Source organism: Pelobates fuscus, chromosome 8, assembly GCF_036172605.1.
Source record: "Pelobates fuscus isolate aPelFus1 chromosome 8, aPelFus1.pri, whole genome shotgun sequence".
NCBI lineage: Eukaryota > Metazoa > Chordata > Amphibia > Anura > Pelobatidae > Pelobates > Pelobates fuscus.
Genome location: NC_086324.1, coordinates 139,433,785 through 139,458,332, shown reverse-complemented (window position 1 = coordinate 139,458,332; position 24,548 = coordinate 139,433,785). Strand labels below are relative to the sequence as shown.

Sequence of the window (24,548 nt, the reverse complement as noted above, 5' to 3'; positions counted from 1 at the left end):
AGAACATTTAGAAGGCATCATTGTAATGCTACATTTGCCTTACAATGCTATTTACAAGCATTATGGCTGGTGGGGAAAGACCTCTCACTGATCAGACTGATGTAGAACATCTGTAGTGGTTGGGGTTCACCATTGTTGAGGAAAATGTCCGTCTGAGGACAGAAAGATGCCATCAAGAACTGTAACATTTGTTTGTGTAAACCCCAGCGGCTTATAGTGTTTGTTTTGTTAGCTTGGCTATACTGGCACACACAGAGAGCACAGCATGCAAATTGCCTTTGCCTCCAAAGTGTAAGACGTCACAATAGTGTTTACTCACGGTAGAGAATGGGGAGCTCTCTCTTCCACTTTAAGGGAACATTCGAAGTACCATAACGAATACAGCCTGTAGTAGGGGTTATTGGTCCAGGAGTGTCTTGGCGATCTCTCGGGATAAGCAAAACCATTTTAGAGCTTACGGGAGTCCTCCAGGCAACGGCCAGAAGTTGCGGCAAGATGCTAAGGCCCAGTGGGCAGTAATGGGTAAGGGGCTTAGTGTTTCTTTAAGAACCTCACAGTGGTGTGCAAGCGTAAAAACACAGTAATATTTACTGAAGTGAGAGAATGCGGAGCTGTCGCTTCCACTTTAAGCTTATCATATTCTGTCTGTCCTTTACAAAACACTGGCCATGTTATCTGGAGGAGGAGCTCTGTAGTTGCTAGCTCTGTTTCTGCTTCCTTCAATGTCAGTGCCGCAGAGTGGGGACGGGGAACGTGCAACTTAGGCCTTCCCCATAGGAAAACATTTAATCAGTGCTTTTCTATGGGGGGATTTGAAAATGCAGGATGTCCACATGTCTGGTAGACAGCCCCTTGTAGGCATTGCAGGGATAAGGAGACAAGGGCATTGCACCAGATAACTTCAATGAAATTAAGTTGTCTGGGTGCCTATCGTGTACCTCTAAATGTGCACCTAAGAACTTTAGGTCTGCTCACATACTTACAGAGCATGGCTTACATTCCATGTGTCATTTAACCTGCAGAAGCGAATGCTATTCAATTGTTTCTCTGAATCTCAGAAGAATGCAGTATCATGACAGAGGAATGCAATAGAACAATTCTTAGCAGGGCAGGACTTGGCTGCAGGATTATTTATCCGATACGTGACCTACCTGTTTAGTCTTTAGCAGCCATCTGTGAAAGGTCAGCCTTCCTGTGCAGTTGCTAGGAGCCCTCAAAAATGTACTCCCATTTTTTTCCTTTTGTGTATTGCTAATTAAACGTGAAATACCAAACATTGAGCCTAGCTACTGTATGTAGGGGAACTTTGTGGTTGTAAAGGACGTTTTTGATGCTTGTAATAAGCCGCTGGCCATCTGACATACATAAATAAAACAATCTCTTATATTGCTAGATTTTGCCATGTTACATAGTTACATAGTTAGATAGCTGAAAAGAGACTTGCGTCCATCAAGTTCAGCCTTCCTCACATTTGTTTTTTGCTGTTGATCCAAAAGGCGCAAAAAACCCCCAAAAAAAAACCAAAAAAAAAACCAGTTTGAAGCACAATTTTGCAACAAGCTAGGACAAAAAATTCCGTCTTGACCCCAGAATGGCAGTCAGATTTATCCTTGAATCAAGCAGTTATTACCCTACATTGAAAGATTATATCCTTTAATATTCTGTCTTTGCAAGTATGCATCTAGTAGCTGTTTGAACATCTGTATGGACTCTGATAAAACCACTTCTTCAGGCAGAGAATTCCACATCCTGATTGTTCTTACAGTAAAAAAACCTTTCCTTTGCCTTAGACGAAATCTTCTTTCTTCCAGTCTAAACGCATGGCCTCGTGTCCTATGTAAAGTCCGGTTTGTGAATAGATTTCCACACAATGGTTTGTATTGGCCCCGAATATATTTGTATAATGTTATCATATCCCCTCTCAGGCGACGTTTTTCTAAACTAAATAGGTTTAAATTTGTTAACCTTTCTTCATAGCTGATATGTTCCATTCCTTTTATTAATTTTGTAGCCCGCCTCTGCACTTTTTCTAGTGCCATGATATCCTTCTTTAGAACAGGTGCCCAAAATTGCACAGCATATTCAATATGTGGTCTTACCAGTGATTTGTAGAGAGGCAAAATGATATTCTCGTCCCGAGAATGAATGCCCTTTTTCATGCATGACAATACCTTACTGGCCTTGGCCACTGCTGATTGACATTGCACATTGTTGCATAGTTTGTTGTCTATAACAATTCCCAAGTCCTTTTCGTGTGTTGTTATCCCTAATTCGCTTCCATTAAGGGTATACGTTGCTTGTGTATTCTTTACGCCGAAGTGCATAACTTTGCATTTTTCAACATTAAATTTCATCTGCCATTTGAGTGCCCAGTCCTCCAGTCTATCTAAATCCTTCTGCAGCAAAGTAATATCTTGCTCACATTGTATTATTTTACAAAGTTTTGTGTCATCTACAAACACTGAAACATGACTTTCAATGCTGTCTTCAAGATCATTTATAAAAATGTTAAATAGAAGGGGTCCCAGAACAGACCCCTGAGGGACACCACTTGCCACCTCTGTCCAGCTTGAAAATTTACCATTAACGACAACTCTTTGTATTCTGTTTTTAAGCCAATGTTCTACCCAAGAACAAGCATTTTCATCGAGACCGATTTCCTTGAGTTTGAACACTAATCTTTTGTGTGGAACTGTATCAAATGCCTTGGTGCTCAAATGTGCTTGATGTGTATAGATCTGCAATAATTTATGATGGCAATTTAAATATTTGCGATATTGGGTTAGTTCAGTCATTCTCGTTACAAAATGTAGATTGGTGTGTATAGTCTGCTGTTTTATAGTGATGACGGAATATTTCGCTTTCATTTCTTATTACATAGGTTACAGTTGGTTAAATAGGCACTGCCAACAGTTTAGCTTGAAATGTATTTATTTATAAAATATTTTACCAGGATGGATACATTGAGATTTCTCTTGTTTTCAAGTATGTCCTGGGATTAAATTAAAGGACCATTAATATGCACATGCAGTTAAAAAAAAAACTGCCTGTTGGCATTCTGTTTTGTGGCGGAATCTCTTTAATAAAGGAAAACTGGTGGAAAAATGAAAGTTACACCTTTTCTCTCTTTTTTGCTCTGTCATCTTAATCCCATTAAATTTGTTACTTGAATGCTTGCAGGACTTCTCCTTGTGTCAGGCATAAGCAAAGAATGTGTGTTATTTGGTAACTCGTAACTCCTTACCCATAACCCTGTCCTTCTCTTTATGACCTATATTGGAATCATGGCATGCGAATAGAAAAACGGCAATAGTCAACTATATTTGCCAAAAGCAGATGCTTATGGTCAATGTCCTCGAAAGGCTGAATTGATCTTAACACATTTTCTTATTTAAAAAAAAAAAAAATTCGTTTTTGGTCCCAGGTGGCAGTTGATTTATTTTATCTAATGTGCGTTTCTACTCCCTTACAGAAAGTCCAGGTTATCCACCTTCAGTTGAATGTTACGGGCAAATTTTGAGTGCTGCAACATAGAGGTGGTGATGGCTTATTACAGTGTGTGATTGTATTATACAACGCTAGAATGAATCTAAAGGGCATAAAACGCCTCCTCGCACATCTGCTTCTTTGTGAACTCCAAGCTTGATGGCACGCATCACGTCATTTAGGGACGAAGCTGAAACTATTTGTGCCCACCAGAAAGACTGGACGAGAAAACCATGTTTTCAGTTTGTAGGCTTGATCACCTGCCAGGTTTTGTTCATCCACTCTTAAACTACCCAAGGCATCAACAAAGATGCATTAAAGTTGTTCTAAAAGTTTTGGGAAGGCACAACAAGTATTTTATTGCTCGTATAGTATTGTTATTGTTCTTACGTGGTATACAGCACGGCTTGACAAATCCAATACTAATTTTACATGGCGACACAAAAGTGGAAACGGGTATTGAGTGGTCATTCAATTAGTCGAAGTTATAACAGGATGTAATATCGAATCACACCCTTCCTTCTGACTGGATAAATAAGCTTGGGAGCTGCCTGTGCTGCTGTAACTGGGAGGTACAACCCATTTTCCTCCAGTGGCATCACACAAAGGCAGCCAAATGGTAGATTGGTTTTGGACATTATTGAAATATAATGGGCCGGGATAGGAAGAGCAACAGAAATGGACGCAGTGGAAATGGGAGGATCAAGAGGGAAAATGGAAATGTCTAAGCTTAAATTTTGAATGTAAATCAACGGCCTAACCCAAAATTTAATGCTATTCCCTTTCAATCTCTTGTATATACTGTTCTTGTATAAGTTTATAAATATGTGTTAAAACCTGAATAGACATTTTGTCTGTCTCATAACTTTTGGCCCTGTTTCTTAGATTTTAGGTATTTTTGTTAAACTTATGTCTCCCATGTTTCATTCTGCAATAGCTGTCCACTTTGGATAATAACACTTTAAATGCCATTGTTTTGTGCCGTAGAACACTGCTGTGTTTTCCGTAGTTGCCTTTGATGGAAATTATCAGAACCTGGTTGACCTATAGTAAAATCAAAGTCTTGGTATTCATGCTAATAAGAATCCTGGACATGCTTCTGAATGCCTGCAGCCTAGATCTATAGACATATTACATTTTCTTAATGTATGACTGCAGTCACCCACTTGAATTTTCTATGCTAAAACTGAACCAATTTCAATTAATGCATTATTGGGCAAAATACAAATATTTGAAAAGTTCATATAATTGCTCATCCACAGTTGGGATTATCTCACTTAGGTTTATAATGTTTGAATCATGTTCCATAAGTTTCTGCCTGCCTTATTAATTAGTGAATAGGTAGTCATGACCCCATGGGTAGGAATTCATACAGAATATACAGAAATTGGTCAAATTGACAATTTTAGACCATGTTTGATGTACATGTCAACAGGCGTAGGCTTTTAAATTTATTTATATTTAACTTTTTATAATCACTGCTGTTATGAGTCATTGTACACAGTAACAATGTGATAGGGGTACCTCCTTGCACCATAACCAATTAGTGTTCTTTTATTATATTCAGTGTCTGTGTTACTTTGGGTGCCTTCTTTAATTGCCCAGACTAGAGTATTATGTAATAGCAGTGTTTTGGAAAGCTATTGTAATAGTTTTAAAATGGTAATTACAGCTTCTTTGTGTGCTAGTTATCTTCGCCCTGAAATCTAATGATTATAACAGTGGGAAAAGAAGGCATGTATTTGAGAATGATCTGCTGCAACTTGTATAAAATTACAATTGAAGAGTTGTTTTAGGGATGGTAAGGCTCCACCTGCAATATCTGAGTCGCAGGTTCGATTCCAAACAACGTCAGACCAGCCTTCCAAGTGCTATAAAATAATTACCATTAAATTGTGGGATAACCTCTACACCAGGGGCGCTCAAAAGGTAGATCCCCAGATGTTGTAGAACTACAACTCCAATGATGCTTTGCTTTATAATGACAAAACCTCATGGAAGCTGTAGTTTGAAGACACCTGGGGATCTACCGTTTTGGAACCCCGGGTCTAGACCTTTTTGGGTAAAAATAGAAAATGAATCCAGGCACTCCAAATGAATTCCAAGAAAAAGGTAATTTATTGGAACCAGCAGCTACGAAGCGACGTTTCAACCCCTAAGGGTCTTTATCAAGCTTGATAAAGACCCTTAGGGGTTGAAACGTCGCTTTGTAGCTGCTGGTTCCAATAAATTGCCCTTTTCTTGGAATTCATTTGGAGTGCCTGGATTCATTTTCTATTTTTACTATTATATTTGGTCCATTTTGGTACTGGGACATATCCAGTGAAGCACCCTGGATTCCTTGGCAAGGGGTGGAGTGCACTTCCATCAATTTTCTACATAGACCTTTTGGGTATACTTGAAACTACCAAGAAATCTCATTGATTGTAAGCGTGTTTGAGCTCTGCCTTCTTCATCTTGTCTGTTAATATTTTATATGTAATAGGTAAGGATTCGATGGCAGGGTCCCCGATCCACCTGTTGGCACACCTTGCACATGGGTCTGATTATCCCCATTCTATAATTTTGATGTGCTGCACAAAATTCTGTCTAATATAATAATGAAAAATGTAGTTAGCTTATGTAATTCATATAGGGGTGGGGGGTTTGAGGCAGAATACACTACTTCCTTGAGGTCTATAAGAAAAGAGTGTAACGAGTATAGGTTATAGTCTCAACAATTCAAACTTGAATGAATAACCCTGTACAAATCCCCCTTCCTCTATTCAACAGAGAAATACAACTCACAGAAATGCATTTTAAAGTTAGTTTGATTCAATTAAATCATTAATTCAAGTTCTAAATGAGGCAGCCATATACAATAATAGTCTTGCCCCACGGCTGCACATCCAGCCACGCTCCCTGAAGAAGTGTCCCACTTTGTTCTTTTGAAATATTTTATTTTAGAAATATCCTCTTATTTCAGATATTAAAGGAAATGCTTAATTTTTTTTCTTTATATAATTTACTGCTTGTTCTGTGATCTGCTTTTTTTTTAAAAATCATTTTTCCTTTAATGACGACTTCATACATATATTCTATTAAATGCCGATCTCTGTGTTCTAAAACATACTATTTAGTTATTTACAAAGACTGCCTTGTGGCTGATGTTGGCTGTTTGCCTGCCATTCTGCTTTGATACAACCTTCTGATTTCACACCAGATGTAACACTTTGTGTCATTTTGCATTTGAAACTGTTACAAATTATGTGTCAGTTTATGTAAGTTTAAGTTATTCACACTGAATATATCTGATCTTATTGCATTATGTAGTTTTATATTTTTCGGTTGGATGTGCTGTTTACCGTTTACTGCTTAGGCATCTTCTGTTGTTAGTTCAATTTCTAGCTCTCTGTATAGTGTAGATAAAGCACATCGGGTGAATGGTGGTCACAAATAAGACCGTTGGGACACAAAAATCTCTTGTGGAACCAGATTGTTCGTGTTGCAACATTACTGAATACGTCCTCGTTCGTGAAAGATGAGGTAACCTTAAAAGGAAACTTGTACTTTTGAGGTATTTAGATTTTTTTGCAAAGATGCCTCAAGGTGACATTTATGCTTTCGTGGTGGCGGGTGACAGGAGGCTTCATATTTTGCTTAATACATTCTTTCCTCCACTCCTATCAAATTAGGCCGTTATGAGTCCTAGTCTTGATTCTCTTTAAGCAGTTTAGTAGAGAATTCCCTGATTTGATATCTTTATATTGGGCAATCCCACATAAGAATATCAAACTAAGGAACTAGCTACTAAACTGCTTGAAGTTTTGAAATTAAGAAAATGTTTTTTCTTGAACTAGATCTATGCAATCCCACATAAACAGTTAAGGGGCTATCTGCTAACCAGCTGCTAAATAGATAAGAGGGGTGTGTTTGCATGTAGTGTTGGCCTTTAAATGCAGAGGTGTGTTTGAGTAAAGTGGTGGCATTTGAATGCTGAGATGAAAGGACATATATACACAAACTGAGACACACATACATACTGACACACACACACCGTGAGACACACATACATACTGACACACACACACACACACACACACACACCGTGAGACACGTACATACTGACACACACACACCGTGAGACACGTACATACTGACACACACACACACCGTGAGACACGTACATACTGACACACACACACACCGTGAGACACGTACATACTGACACACACACACACACCGTGAGACACGTACATACTGACACACACACACACACACAGTGAGACACTTACATACTGACACACACACACACCGTGAGACACGTACATACTGACACACACACACCGTGAGACACGTACATACTGACACACACACACCGTGAGACACGTACATACTGACACACATACACACCGTGAGACACGTACATACTGACACACACACATCATAATTTGCATGTTTGTAACCACACCTTGCCGCCATATCTTTTTGGGTGCATGGGGTGGATTTACTGTGGTCCAGTGGGTTCTGGCTGAAGCTGATGGGAGTCTGGCTCATGCTCGGTCTGCTCCCCCCTCCTCTTAGTCTCTCCTCTTCTGACTTCCTGTGTGGCTCTCTAGCTGTGATGAAGTGACCTGAACTCCCTTCCTTCCATCACTGACGATCCAATAGGGATCAGGTTGTGCTGTAAAATGTCAGGTGCACTTGACCGAGCCCGAGGTCAGATATGCCCATCTGGTGTTATTCCCTCACTTAACTTTGTGTATTAGTCCCTCATCCCTTTTTAGATTGTAAACCTGTTTGGGCAGAGCCCTCTACATGTAGTGTTCCCATTCGTCAATCATGTTTTGTTAGAATGAACAATTTGTCTTGTTCATTTACAACGCTGAGGAATATGTTGGTGCTATATAACTTGTAAATTTTAAAGAAAAATGAGCATTGTATGAAAAAAGGCAAGTTATAGGTGATTCTGAATGTTGTATTCAGTAGTGTGAATTAAACATATGTGATGATTACCCCTTATAAAATAAATATGTAAAATCTATTTTAAAAAATTTAATGTTTTTGTTATGGAGTATGGAATGCAGGAGTTGGTTCCAAGTCATGCAATCCTACAGATTATGGTATTCTATTTTTTTTTTTTTTTTTTTTTCTCGGTGCTGTCCTAACTGTAGTATGAGGAAATGGCTGAAATATTGTCTGCATTTTAATACTGCTAAATATAGTGCATGGAATGCCCCTATTAAGTTCTGATTTATATAGAGCTATCACTTCTAAATATAACCGATGTAGGTATGGGCTTTATTTTTCCTGTTTGTGGTGGCGTTAATGCATATGGCTTTTTTTAATTAAATTTTTTGTCCACTTATAATAAGCACGCCACACCCCTTGTATAAACTGTGGCTTCACACTTCACTTTTCATCAGACACCGTCTGTTGTAATTACACACGCTCTCTTGATCAGTGGAAATAAATGATGCCAAAAGCATTTTAAAGGTGTCTTTAATCAACTGGCGTGTTCTTTTTAGTGTCAAGTCTTCCGTAAAAGAATGCGTATAAAACAACAGAGTTTCAGCTCTCTGATGTAAAATCCACAATGAAACAAGATGTTAAACTGGTGGAATCTATGAAGTTAAGAACACACACAATTGTGGTTTGGGGAAATTCTGAGAATGTGTTAAGTTCATTTAGTCTTTTGGTTGCATGCAGTTCTTTCTTTTCTTTTCTTTTTTTTTTCTTCCCTTTTTGTCTTCATTTGCAGATGAAGCCTTTCTTACCATTAAATGATCACTATATCATCCTTCGGTTCCCCCACCCTCAGGGTCCCCCTCCCGCTGGACTAAAGGGGTTAAAACCTCTTCAGCCACTTGCCTTAATCCAGAGCCGGGATCCCTCGGTGCTGGTGACCTCTCCTCCCCTGCCGACGTCGGCTCCCGACTGGAGCGGAATGCGCATGCGGGCCAGAGCTGCGCACGCATTCAAACAGTCCATAGGAAAGCATTTGTCAATGCTTACCTGTGGACGTTCTGCACGCTGAATGCGATTTTCGCATTCGGCGTCACAGAAGCGCCTCTAGCGGCTGTCAGGAAGACAGCCACTAGAAGCTGGATTAACCCTGCAATGTAAACATAGCAGTTTCTCTGAAACTGCTATGTTTACATCTGAAGGGTTAAAACCTGGGGGACCTGGCACTCAGACCACTTCATTGAGCTGAAGTGGTCTGGTTGACTATAGTGTCCCTTTAAGAATATAACAGAGAACATTACTTTAGGAGAGATGGGTCAGTTAATGTTAAGGTAATTGTGAAGTGGATGCAATCTATATAGTGACTGTAGTTGGGAAAACTAGCCTGAAGATGGAGTGAGCGTGCAGGAGTAATCTGAATAAAAACTTGTTTTTTTGTTTTGTTTTTAAATTTTTCTGTCTAGCAAAAAAATGGCCTACATGGACCCACTAGATTTTTATATTCCATTAAATCCGTTTCTTTTAAAGCTACCCGAGTTAAAACGCCCACAAACAATGCGTTTTTTAACAGTGCCATGTCTTCTCTTTTTATAATGCACTATATCCATTTCATAGCTGGGCAGAGTTTACTCAGACCTGTACCTTGCTAGAAGCTTCACCCATGGTGAAGAACCCTTATGGTGCCTATAAACCACTGCTTATGGGAAAAGTAGCCCTGCTCTGCTATAGAAAGTAAAATGAGCATTAGTTGCTTCCTTGTCTGGCAACTAATGGCAAATTCTGTACAGGCTGGAGATTTCCAGTAAAAGCAGGAACTTTAAAAAAAAAATAAAAAACGTATCTTCAATTTCCAACTGCCTGGAGTGTCCCTTTAAGAAACCACTCCTCCTCCGCTCCACACATTTAGGTGATGGGGGCATCTTTTCTTGTTTGGCAGCTTTAGTGCAGTTGCAGGATTTTTTTTTACTGTATCTTTTGATTTTCGTAACAAGAAGGAAATGTAACCTTGAGCGAGGGCACATTTTGGTTAAGACACCTTGCTTTTCTAGCTATTTCTGACATAACTTATGGAACAATTTGCAGGTTTCTTTTAGAGGAAGTGACTAAACCTCATTATAGAACATTCCTGTCAAAAACTTACCCTTTTGGTTTCATCTATACAATGTGTTTACCCAAAAGCTAGCAAACGTACAGATTAGGAGAGGTTTGCTTGAACCATACCTCTTCTAGGAAGCCACCTGGGGCAGCCAAAGCCGATGTTGTCTTTGACTTCTGTAGAAACAGTTTGAAGCTTTAGGCAGTAGGTGCCCAAAAAATGCATCTCTTCCATGTGATGTACTACTACAACTCCCATTATGCTTTGCCAGCCTTTAGAATGACAAACCATCCTAGATGTTGTTGTATCCTAAAAACAAATTTGCTTTATGCAATAATCTCTAATTTACTCAGCAGCTACACTTTTTTGCTAGCACGATGTATAGATGGGGAAAGTATGAAGAGGTTTGAAAACAACCTGGTCCTGTTATGTGTGACTTAGTCCTTTTAATATTTCTCTGTCACTTCCTGAACACATAGTTATGATAATCTGATATGTATTTTTTTTTTTTTTTTTAATTTTTATCACGTGTAAGGTCAGATGAGCCCTCGTTGCATGTGCGTGCCATAATTGGAGTCTTAAAGGGAAATAAAGAAGAATGCAGCTCGTTTTTCAAACTGGAATTCATTGATGTGGATATAATATTTTTTTTTGTTGAGCTTGTTGTAAAATGCCTGGGGTTCCTTATTTATTTTTCATTTTTATTTTAGGCAGACGACTTTCCTTTTTATAACTGAACTTATGATAGGATCAACATTGTCCTACTGCTTCTAGTCCCGCTGCAAAGTTAAATTTTTTTTATTTTTAAAGGTTTTATTTTTCTATCCGTGTGATGTGTTCTACTAGATTGTAATTCGATGAACAAATTAAGGTGAAAAACTATTCTGTGTGAATGTTTGAATTCCATTTTTTCAGATGTCTGAAGTACCGTATTTCATTGAATTCCTTTTATAAGTTCCACTGGCCCTTATGTGTTTAGATTTGTGCAGAAGACCTGTCCTGGTATACGTGCTTGATGGATAGCTGTAAGCTAGCATATCCGAGCTCGCCTTTCCCTTTAAAATTAGGGTTATAGCTCAATGGTAGAGCGTTTGTCTGCAGATCAAGAGGTCTGTGCCCCCTTTAATAATCAAGAATATAAAGTTATTTTCAGAATAACATCAGACCTTGTGTTCAAATCACATCAGTGTGAGGATTCTCAGAGAGGGTAGTGGATGCATGGAATAGTTTTCCAGCTGAAGTGGTAAAGGTTAAAACCGTGAGGGAGTTTAGGCATGTGTGGGATAGGTATAAGGCTATCCTAGATTTAAGATAGGGCCAGAAACTAATTAAAGTATTTAGCAAATAGGGCAGATGTTCTTATCTGCCATCACATTCTATGTTGAATGTAAGACAACCATATATTTTAAATTAATTCCTTTTTAAAGGACCTCGCTTTAGTTTTATGTACAGAATTTAATTATTTGAAAAAATGCCTAGCAAAATCCTTATCAATTGTCATGCCTGCGGTTATTCTGCCTTCTATTAAACTGGCTTACAAAAGCCTTTTCAATTTTTTTTTTTTTTTTTTAATTTGACTGTGCATCAGACATTTTTTATTTTTTTAACTGGTTTTTAGTTTGCTGGGAAAATGTGGAGATATATTTTTTTATTACTTCCCTTTTAGTTTACTGTAAAATATATCTGTAGAAATTAGCAGATTCTGTGAGAAAAATATTACACACCCACTATGTGGGGGCTTCTGTCACGAACTGATCGTCCTTCGAACATTTCTGTCCCTATGGTTTCTTTCTAAAACGTTAGGTATTTAAAATGTGATGTAAGGCACAGACATATTCTATAAACTAGATTAACTAAATTGGGGATGGTTGAGAAGAAAACTACAGGGTAATTTAATAAAAAAAAACATAATTAGTAAAATTATTTGCTATTTATCTAGCTCAATATTCAATCACTGTTTAGTGAATAACCTTTAAAAAAAAAAAAAAAAAAAATTTTTCTCTCCGTGAACATTACATTAAATTCTAATGAGGGAATAGGGAGTTTATGTGTATATTCTTTGTGCTAGAGTTTTTTTTCCCATGCTTCACTGTCTAGTTTATCTGTATCATTGAACTCCCCTTCAATAATACATGCTCTTTGATGATCCTGACAGTTTGTTTGTAAGTGTCAGGGTTGCTCCTCTTTAATTTTAGGTTTGCATATGCTGCAATTTATTTATTTTTTTAATTTTTTTTTTTATTAAATTTGTTTCGGATTGATCTTTTATAATTCCTTACTTTTACAGTAACTTCCTATTTTTATTGTGCAGTATAACCGGAATATACAGTCATGTTGATGCTGTAAGCCCTAAAACAACACATTTTGAAGTGCAGAGACGTATCGGAAGCAAACTGCTGGGAAAATAAAGTTATATGCCATCAAAGTAAAAACTTCAACTAGTTTTCAGCCCTGCGTAAATAGTAAGGGATCGGAAGTGACCCTTGCAATTTGTATGCACTAAATATTTTAGATTGAGGGTCCCCACCAAAGTCCATTTAGTTTAACAATTATCCCACCGGACAGCTTGGCCTGTGTAACTCAAAGCAAACCAGCATTGCAGTTAGGCCTTGCTCCTGCTCATCTGCAGTCTAAAATAAAATTTCATTTAGTAATATGTGTAAGTAATTTCCATAACAGTTAACCGAGAATAATAATTTTATTTCTAGAATTTTTTTTTTTTTTATTTTTATTTTTTTTTAAATGGCGCACAAGGAAAGCCAAGTAGTTGCTTCCCAGATATTTTCCCAGTCTTAAAGCACCACTATAGTCACCCAGACCACTTCAGCTCAATGAAGTGGTCTGGGTACCAGGTCCCCCAGGTTTTAACCCTGCAGCTGAAAACATAGCAGTTTCAGAGAAACTGCTATGTTTACATTGCAGGGTTAATCCAGCCTCTAGTTTGTTTTCCTGACACTATAGTGGTCCTTTAATATGGTTTTACCCTGATATTGTCTTAAAAGCGAAGAAGTGTGTATGGGAAATGTATCGGAGTGGTAGTAAAGCTTGAGAATATATTTGTGAGGTAGATCATTGGGGTGTTAAGTCTCCAATGGACTCCAGCAACCATAACAACTTCATTGAGATCAAGATTAGTTATGGTTTAAATGTTGGTAGCTTTCCACTATCTTTTTTTTTTTTAAATTTTTTTTTACACTTCTATAACGTTTCAGGGAAATGGAAGGCTATGTGACAGTCATAAGTGCCTGACACTTGTTCTCTTCACATTGTGTCTGTGAGTGCTTGTTGCGCAGATCTTCCTTCCAGTCCCCAAAGTAATGAAAAATGTATGTCCTCCAAACAAGTGCTGCCTGCAATATTAACCCCTTCACAATGGGACGTGTGTGTGTGTGTGTGTGTGTGTGTATATATAAGATTTGCAGGGTATGGGGATTTATATCCCCAAACTGAAAATCCCCCAAAACGATCTATTTGTATATTTTCAAGTTTTTTGTATTGGGGGTCCTAGGCAGCACAGAGCAGACACTAGCGTTATAGTACCGGATCTACTCTAGCACCCAGTAGCTGCATGGGCCGGTGGGGAGGTCTATTTCCCGGGCCCATGCTGCTTTCACTTGAGGCCTGTACGTCCGGCTGGGAGCAGCTCTTTGCCGATGCTTCTTCCTGGTCAAAGACAGGAAGGGAAGCATTCAGAGGGGCCTGCACCAAGCTGGAGGTGCAGACATGCAGCATATGGCCTTAATTGATAGAATTGAATGCTCAAAAGGGAATGGGGCAACACAAATAAACAAGCTGTTCAGTGTGCGGGGAGGATGAACACACAAACACAGCCACAGCCTCACTCATCCTGTCTTGCTCTCAGCTCCCTAATACTGTGCTCATCCTCTTTTTCTTCCAATCAAAATGTTTATTTTTCTTTCCAATAAATGTGCTATCGATGAATACTAAAACAAAAATAGATTTAAACCTTTACTTTTCACGATGCCCAAAATACCACCCGGTTGTGAAAGAAAGGGTTGAGTAGATTTGTCCACCTTCAACTTTTAATTTTTTTTTTTTTGTAAATATATTTTTATTGTCATTTTTATATATTCAATGTGAGACTCACAGGTCTCAATCGTTGTAAGTACTATATAAATCAAGACTCGCAGGTCTCTTTAAGATAAGCAAACAAAGCACAACGTGTGCTACAAGATATAGGTTGGGAGTGGAGCACGCAGGCCCCCAACAGTGGTGGACACGCAGGTCCTATCAAAAGTGAACCTTGGTTAAGTTTTTGGTAAAACATTCGTGCGTCCCTCTGGGTTTAACTACATATTAGGTTATCCCTAGTAGTTGTCATGGTGCTTAAATACAAAACGAATGTAGCTGCGGTTCATTGGATAAGGGGGTTAGGTAACCAAATGTTCCAAACATCTCTCAGTCACCGTAGGTGAGCCTTGTGTGTCTACGTGGCTGCCTGAGCCTTCGTACCGTGATCATACGTGTCTCTGTGCTGTCGGGGCATTTGCCTACGGCCTTAATGGAGGATGCGGGAAATGTTAGAGGGGGGGGAAATCAGGGGATGGGGGGGGATTCTGAAGGTGGGGGGGGGTATGAGCTCTGTGGTAGGTTGGGTGGGTGGGGTGGTAGGGTCAGTCCGTCCCGTCGTGTGAGTCTCTCGTTTCCAGATGAGTGGTGAAGTCTGTAACTTTTAATTTTTTTAAATTTATTTCTTTTTAAACCTTATTTTATTTATTTTTTCCTCTCTTGGCCCATTTGTTTTCAGTTTGTTAGCGACTTTAGAAGTTAATTTCTTTCTGCTGATGCTCTAAGGGTAAAAATTAATTACCGTATTTAATATTTCTACTGATAGGGCAGCTAATCGCATTGTGCTCAGATACCGGTGTGGTTGGTAGTGTGCTCTTTATCTACTGTGGCGTGTGATTTAATTTACAGAATACCGATTTGACTGTCATTTTTTTAAAATTCCTTTTTTTTTTTCAATTCCTGTTTAACATTGTTTAAACAGAATATAAAAATATCCAATTCTTGTAGATGCGTTTTTGGCCCACGGAACAAACTAAAATCTGAATATGCATATTTAGTCAGTGTTTTGAAAAAATGTGGCTGAAAAAATATGCCTTTTTTTCCCCCATGTTCTCCACCATTTCCATTTCCTTGTATATAACCCCTTGTGAAACGGCTTTAGAGGAGCATGATGGAGCAAATGATCCATGTTTTTTATTTTATTTTATTTTTTATTTTTACATTAACTATTTTTTATAACCGATAATTTGTCTCTTTCTACATTATACCTTTTGTGTCCAGTATCTGTAGATAATTGGAAAGGTGGCCCTTAATGGATTGAGGCAAACTGAGTCTACTCTTAATTTAACTTTGGTTGACTTTATTGTATCCCCATAAACCACACCTAAAACTGCCAATTCCAGTTGTCGGTCTGCAGAAGACAACCTAAAATGTGTTAGAAGCAGTTAACCTAATCTATAAATGTTTAGCTTTTAAGACCAGTCCATTGTAAAAAAAAAAAATGCCTGGGTGGGCGAACCCATGAGCCTTCCAGATTCTAAATCAGAGCGGTTTCCCATACATCAGACTACATAAACCGAGCCAGCGCAAAACTGCTCCTGTGTCTGCGAAGCGTCTCAATTGGTGGGAAACAAGAGAGGGATTTCTGTGGCTGCAAAGCTGCTTTGAAAACACATGTGGGTGGATTTCCAGTAGGGCCGGTAACACGGAGGAAAAGCAGACACATAAACAGCAATTGTGCTTTCCCAGTAATTCAATCTTGTGACTTGGTGAGACAGGAAGATTGGGTCAGAGTCCAGTTAATTTTATTACTTTGTTTTTTTTTTCTGTGTGTTTGTTTCTGGAACTTAACTCTGAGTGGTAATGATACATTTTGGTTATTTCTGGCACTTGAGGGATTAATCAATGTTTAGTCCATGGTTAGTCCATGCCAAAACTGGATGACTGTCGGAATTTTTTTTGTTTTTTATAAATGTGAAAAAAATATCATATGACAATGACACCACATTGAGCATCATATTCTACAAGTGAGCTAAAAAGCTCATATTAACTTTACTTTCCAAAGGAGGTACATAACAAACACAGGGCTGTAAATGTGTAGTGGAATGTCTTGTCAAGATGTCGTAAATATATAATTGTTAAAGCAGCAAAAATCCATCTGCTCCCAACAAACTGACCTTTACTTAGCCAGATTTTAAGGGAAACTTTTATTATTCCATATGAGCAAATCCAGATTATTGGCATGACCTAAAATGAGAAATTATGTAATTTTCTGTCGCCACGGTTTCCTCTGTCTGCACTTTGTTTGTGTCTATAAATACTCACCAATATGACAGCAGGTGGACAGCCTTCTAGTTTCATTTGCAGACCCAGCAAGAAATTGATATCCTTAAAGTCGCTGTTTACTAAACACAGTGCAAGCAACGTTCTCATTAAAAAGTGGATTATTTTTGGTGCGTAGTTAGAAGTCTGAGAATTGACACCTTTTCTGAAACCGGAAACTGGTAAATATATGTGTTAAATGCTGCATCAGCCTTACTGCTAAGGGCAATTGTACCATCTACTCTGTGTATGTGACAAACACAATAGATTGAGGTGTCAACCACGTCTCTACAGATGATACTTGCATGCTTTCCTGTACTGTACAATCCAGCTCATTGTATGGGGGACTACAGCACTCATGATGCACGTCTAGTGAAGTGGTTTATGGGTGTACTATGCCTCTAGCATTTAAAGGTTAAGCAAAGAAAAATTATCTCAACCGTAAAATGTGCATTCATAAGGGGCACTTATCATTTACCAATAAAAACGGTCTGTGAATAACTTGCAAGCCTGCGTTTTTCTTTAGTCACTGTCTGTTCCTTCAACGGCTCTTGAAGTTGACTGCGTCCATGCTGGATCTGAGTTTACGCTTAGCCTCTCCCCTTTCTGCTAGTTGGTAACTAGCCCTACATCCTATTACCTGATGGCGTACCGAAACTGCCGACCATCTACTGTTTAAAATGAGGCAAACGGTTTAACAATCTTAAATATGACAGACTTAACTCAATGTGGAATGTAAGAGATATAGTTTAACAAGTCTGGACCTCTCGGGTATCCTACATATCCGTAACACTTGGTTACGTTTTTACTCTGTGGTTAGTGAAGTGGGGGAGCATTATCACAGATATGTAGGGTTTGGCTTAAACCTACAAAGTATGAACTGGAAGACACCTCAATCCTGACATTGCATTTTAATTGTATACTAATTTAGTGAACTATCAGCTAGCTTGTTAAGATATTTTAGTATTCCTTAATTATGCAGTTTCTAGTAGTGATGGGATGGCTGTTTGACATCTAGAACATTTTAATGTTGGAAAGCCCCGAAGATTAGTGTTTCTCTTGACCTTCGTGTATAATATTCATCAGCTCAATCGAGACAAAGGCTTGTTTCAAAGGATGTTCTAAAATGAATACCCACAAATTTGATCCGTTTATTAATAATCTGTAATCTAGAAAAATGACTAATGCGTTTCTTGCCAAACTTGTTCAAAATGTGGGTTTCCAAGGCTGGTGATGTCCAGACTTTTCATGGTTGGGCTTTAGATGATTAAGATTAGTGGATTGGGCTCAAACACTGTAAAATGTTTAATGGGATACCACGAAAGGACACTTCAAATTTAATATTCACTTTTTTATGCATTTTAATTTTTTTTTGCTTTTAAAGGACCACTCTAGGCACCCAGACCACTTCAGCTTAATGAAGTGGTCTGGGTGCCAGGTCCCTCTAGGGTTAACCCATTTTTTTTATAAACATTGCTATGTTTATTAATGGGTTAAGCCTTCCCCCAAATCCTCTAGTGGCTGTCTCACTGACAGCCGCTAGAGGCGCTTGCGTGATTCTCACTGTGAAAATCACAGTGAGAGCACGCAAGCGTCCATAGGAAAGCATTGTAAATGCTTTCCTGCGCGCAGCTCTTGCCGCGCGTGCGCATTCAGCCGACGGGACGGGACGGGACGGGACGGGACGGGGCGGAACGGAGGAGGATCGAAGGCAGAGATCTCCCCGCCCAGCGCTGGAAAAAGGTACGTTTTAACCCTTTTCCCCTTTCCAGAGCCCCGGGCGGGTGGGGGCACCCTCAGGGCACTCTAGTGCCAGGAAAACGAGTATGTTTTCCTGACACTAGAGTGGTCCTTTAATAAAGATATTTTCTCTTGGAGTGCAGACCATGTGCTCTTGCTGAGTGCTCATGAGTTTGGTGTGTGGTTTAGTTTGAAGTGTTGTTTACCATTAAGAACACAGAAAATCCAAATTTGCAACATGTATTTAAATGTCTTAATAACTGCTACCTTATTAAGAAATTTAAATACATGTTGCAAATTTGGATTTTCTGTGTTCTTAGTGGTAAATAGATGATGGGGTTGGAATAGGTGCCACATTAGAAGTAACTTGTATAAAAAAAAAAAATTATTTGCTAGGTTGCCCTACATGGACCGAAATATATAAACACCTGTGTGTTAAGCCCTTTATTTAAAAAAATAAATAAATATATATTTTGCTTAAATATGGCATTGGTTACCCTTTGCTGCTGTAATTCCTTCATGTTTTTAATTCGTGCATTGCAGATGGGATTCACTTTCATTCAGCTGTAGAGCGTTTGGGAGGCTGGTAACAGATGTTGTACATTTAGATCTGGCTTATAGTTATCATTCCATTTAATTACAGAGGTGGTCCGCTTGTGCAGAGTCCTGACCTCAACCCCGTAAATCAAATTCTTCTACACCATTTTCTGAAGAAGAAAAAAATGTGGACCACATTTTGTGCATGGGAGACATTGTCATGCTGAAACAGGGCTTTACCAAAACCGATGCTGTTAATCTGAAGTATATAATTCCCTACTTTACCATTGTATTCTGCAGTGTGAAGAGATGTGCCACAACTGCAAAGGGGCAGAGTTTGGACTGTGACAAACTTTCCAAGGACCGTAATCCTTATTGCGGACACTGCAGTCAGGCAGGTAGCATTCTCGTAATGTCCACCAAACCCAATGTGTTAGATTAATCTTGCTAGAGAACGCCTCTTGATTGCAGTGGTGTCAAGCTATGTAACAGGCTAATTTCCAGTAGTTTTTCGGGTACGGGGCCCCATTTCCTGAAGTGTCTGAATAGTTGTGCTACATTCAATTACTGTTTTGTCACACGGAATTTTGTAACACTTCAGCACTGTACTGTCCTGTTTTGTGAGCATTGCAGTGGACTGTGGCAGCTCATACGAAGCAGAACATTTGAATCGACTTGTTGAAAAGGCCGTTTTATTGAAAGTCGTGGAGCTATGACGTATGGTCCATTCTACTGTCTTTGTTTATATGTAGAGTTTTCATGATGTATGTTTGTTTTTAGTCCATCAGTCAGCAATGGGCTCAAGTAATTGAATCAGCTAATTATGTTACAGATCTGGCTGTATTGTGTGTTTTTAATGTTTTATTTAGCAGATTGCCCATCAACCTTACATTATTTATAAAATATTTTACCAGGAAAGATACATTGAGATTTGTGCTTAGATTTGTATGGAAGCCGCAAACGGGCTCAGATAACCTTTGGTCTCATACAGTTTTTGAGGGAGAAAAAAAATGGTGAGCATGTGTATGTCACATGGATATCCCTGTACTTCCGCTTTCACACGCATGCTGCTTCCACAAGTCGTATTTCTAGCGGTGGCTGTGTGAGCTGATCTGTAGAAGATCTTGCTGTCTCATTGAATTGTCCGTAGACCTCTGTGTTGTACTCTGGCTGGTGCCGGGAGCTGGTGAAGGTAAGTGTATATCTACTATTCGCTTCTCCCCCGGGCTTAGCACACAACGTGGGTATGTCCCTTTCAGGGATCTTTAAAAAACATGCAAAAAATCCCAGAGACTAAAATAACTGCTTTATTGCAACATGCCAAACCCCTAAAGCACTTCAACTTGCTGAAGTCCTTTTAAGAGTTATTAGATTATACCCTATTTCTTACTTTTGAAATATGCCAATTTAAAGAAATTGGCATATTAAAAAAATTGGCATATTTGTCAGACAGCAGGGTGGGTACTCATCCAGATAAGAGGATTCTCAGAGCGAAGCATTGGTTTTATGAGAAACATTGGTGGTACGGAGGAGATTGCTATAGCTATGTATATCAAAGGTGGTGATCTCGTGATGGTGGAGCAGAGCTGCAGCGAGTGAACATCTTGCTGCTGGCTTAGTGGGAAGTAAACTTTTCCCCCATCCACTCTCTTCTAGGAGAGTAAAAGGGCACTTATCTAAATGGTGCTTTAAATGCTCCATCGTTATAAATGTGTTTAATTTTTAATTCTGGTCATTTATGGTGCTCCCAGGGTCGTCCTGGTTATTTCTTTTTCTGCTCGACAGTCATACAGAGCAGAGATGGAGAGCTTTTCGAAGCATTGGGTGCAGGCCTGTGATTGGCTGATCCCCCCCCCCCCTAGCCGATCACTGGCTGCCTATTGTAAGTATGATACATAAGTAATTTCTTTTTTGAGCAGTTTGATATGCATCTGATAGGGGGATCAGAACTTCATTCTGTGGGGGTCACGTGCGGTGTGCGCATGATTCATACACTGTGGCACCCTCTGGAAAAGGGAGAATTACTCAAACCGGTCTCTTTTCAGCTCTTCATTTGACGGGAGCTAACCACATTGGTGTATTCTGTCTTTGGAAAATCCTGGATCCTTGGTAGATGCTTGCACCCAACGGAAAATACCTGTTTCCATCATCTGTGATGGCAGGCCATTGCCACATTTTGCAAAAAGATTGGCCCTTACCATGAGACAAGATATTTTAAATAAATACCAGTGCAGTTTGTGCCGTCAACTCCCATATAAAGATGCTATGTTCATAAAAAAAACAAAAAACAAAAATAAACTATTCGTTTCACTTTAAACACTATCAGCGTTATTCACTAAAGTGAGAATTGTCAGGAATTCAAAGCAATTTTAAGGCCAAAGCAGTCGAACTTGGAGTAGAGTTGATTTGGGGAATGTTTCCTTTACAGCTACTTTGGTCCGAAGTTTGGAACTCTTTTTGAATCCCAGCCAATTCTAGTAAATACCCCTCTATGTGTACAGTTATACAGTATACAGGTATAAATGTCGGAAAGTGTTAAAGGATTTATTTTGTTACAGCCATGTAATTTCTAGTCCTTGTCACAGTTTCTCCTGGCATGTATATTGTTCAGTGATGCAGCATGTGTTTCAATTTTGGATTGGTGTAGCATTTAATGAGGTTTATTGCATTAATTGTTCTTCTTCTTCGTTATTGTCAAAACTCCTGATTCCAGTATTTTTCTGTCTATATGAGACTCATTCACTTCGTACATGTTGAACGCTGTGCTTGTGAACATTTTCAGATCTGATTCAGGAAATGACATTACACTTTTGCACGTAACGTACATAGAGGAACCCTTTAAAACCCTTTATCAAGGCCGTGATTGTTAATTGCTTCTCCTCGTTCTCCCTGTGCATTGTGCCATTTCTGTTACTAGTTCCATATAATATTTAAGTATCGGTCTATCTGCGTTGCTGGTTTCTTGGGGAGTGTTCTGTGTAGACAATCCACTGATTGCTGGCTCCAGCTGGAGATCAAAGGCAAGCCCCGAGTAACACGGGCTGCTGCAGCCTTATGCATCCACAGAGCTCCTGTGTTAAATTAACTCCTGCTGGTACATCAGCAGGTAACATTCCTGGTTCTGTGGAATATGATTCTTTGCTTACAGAAAAATGCCTTCTGATGGTTTTAATGCGTTGTTTTCATTCCTTGTATACCATTCGTGTTGCTATTTACAAGGAAAAAGCAGAGCTTTATAGCTCATTTGTTAACTGTGAATTTATTCCCGTTCTCAAATCACAGGCTATCGTCAAAATGTGGTCATTTTCTTAGCAGAGTAATAAATAAATGCAGTTTTTTGTGTGCATTTTACAGTCTACTAAATCTGGCTTTTATCGTTTTTTCTTAAGCTATTTAATGTTGATCATTATCAAATATATGAACAGTATGGAGGCATTATATTGCGTCTTAGGTTAAAGGAACACTGCTGTAGTGGTTATGGTGCCAGGATTGACACCTGGCTACCCCCTATTGTAATCTGTCAAATGATCTTAGAAATGTTTTAAAACTTACCCGGGTGTCATGGATGCCTGTGCCGCATCCGGTCTTTTCCTGCAGGAGAAACCAGATGCCTTCACAGAGCAAAAGCTCAGCCGATACAGGGCCATGATCATTGGCTGAGAGTGCTTGGCTCAGCACACCTAATAGGGGGATCCTTCCAACTCCCAAGAAAACTAGAACAAGTCAAACAATATACAGGTAGCGCCAAGAAAAATACTCCAAACACAATAGTATGTAATAATAACAACAGACTGGAAGAAAGAAGAATTCGTCTAAGGCAAAGGAAAGGGTTTTTTGTTTGTTTTTTTACTGTAAGAACAATAAGGATGTGGAATTCTCTGCCTGAAGAAGTGGTTTTATCAGAGTCCATACAGACACTTAATCAACTACTAGATGCATACTTGCAAAAACAGAATATTCAAGGATATAATCTTTCAATGTAGATTTAGAACTTCTTGATCCAAGGATAAATCTGACTGCCATTCTGGGGTCAAGAAGGGATTTTTTTCCTAGCTTGTAGCAAAAATGGAAGTGCTTCAAACTGTTTATTTTTTGTAATTTTTTTTTTGCCTTCTTTTGGATCAACAGCAGAAAAACAAATGTGAGGAAGGCTGAACTTGATGGACGCAAGTCTCTTTTCAGCTATGTAACTATGTAACAATAAGAGCAATAAAAAAAACCCACAGGATATAAAGAGTCCACAATAAAACTTGAAAGAATAAAAAATACCAAATGGTACGGCACAGTCTCAAAGGTGGCAATAGATCTTCTAGCCCTGGTATGGGACTTTCTTGGTAGCTTCGCTTAATAGCAGTATATGAAAAAGAAGCAAAAACAAAGGCAAACCAATAGTGCAATATGGTAGTACGTGGTAGTACAAATGACACTTAGGTAAGATGTCAACTCACATATGGTAGAGCTATAACCAGCTCTAGGTAAAACGGCATGCAGTGGTATGCAATCCCCACTTGCAGGATATCCCTCTGGTTTTGGTACAGTTTGATCATTTTGACCTAAAATTGAAAATTTCACTCTGAATTCTCAAATTCATATAACCCTGAAACCAGAATATAATGTATTTGGAATTTTCATTTGTCATACTGTTTTGACATAGGAAGTGGTAATTTTATTTTGTTTCACAATTAGGAAAATGCTTCTTTTTGTTCAAACTTTTTTTTTTTTCTTCTCCTTGGCTGATATTCTATTTCTTCATCTATCCCCAGTACCTGAGGATCTGTCTCCAGAAGAGCGTGAAGAACTATTGAATATAAGACGGAGGAAGAAAGAGCTCATCGATGACATAGAGGTGAAGTTATTACTCTGTAGACCCTGTCCTAATCCTTCAGGAGTCATTTATAGTACTTTCATTAGTATTTCAACAAGCAGGACTTCCCCACCTTCCAAAAATTCAGTCATTTTGTTTTAGAAGGTGTGATTAGACCTGGCATGTGCATGGGGCATGATAATTTTATATGGCTATATACAAAATTGGTTATGCCATAAAAAAAATATTATTTATGCAGATGTATTAATTCATGCTCACGTAAACTACGTTGCATGTTGCTTTGAATTCCTTTTTTGGATTGTTGGGTACTGCGGATGCACTCAACTGTCTTTATAGACCCAAATCTTGTCTATGCAGACAGTTGAGTACATCAAAAGCTGTATTCATAGACCAAAATCAACAGAAATTCTTCAAAGAATCTTTACTGTATAAACCTAATTCTAAGTGCCCAAAACAGGGGAACAAAGACACGATAGACTCAAAGTTCTGTCCTAGCTAGTAGTGTTCTTTTTTTTTTTTTTTTTTTTTAGCATTAATTCACTCGTGCACATTACTGTGTCTTATTAAATG

At 38.7% G+C, this 24,548-nt stretch overlaps 1 protein-coding gene across 1 annotated transcript in view; it reads left to right on the top strand.

Annotated features, from left to right (window-relative positions):
- CYTH3 (cytohesin 3) overlaps positions 1 to 24,548 on the top strand; it is a 103,806-nt gene that overhangs the window by 29,044 nt on the left and 50,214 nt on the right. The window contains exon 2 of the mRNA XM_063430357.1: positions 23,917 to 23,999. Within this exon, the coding sequence (XP_063286427.1) occupies positions 23,917 to 23,999 (83 nt within the window). The remainder of the gene's footprint in view (positions 1 to 23,916; positions 24,000 to 24,548) is intronic.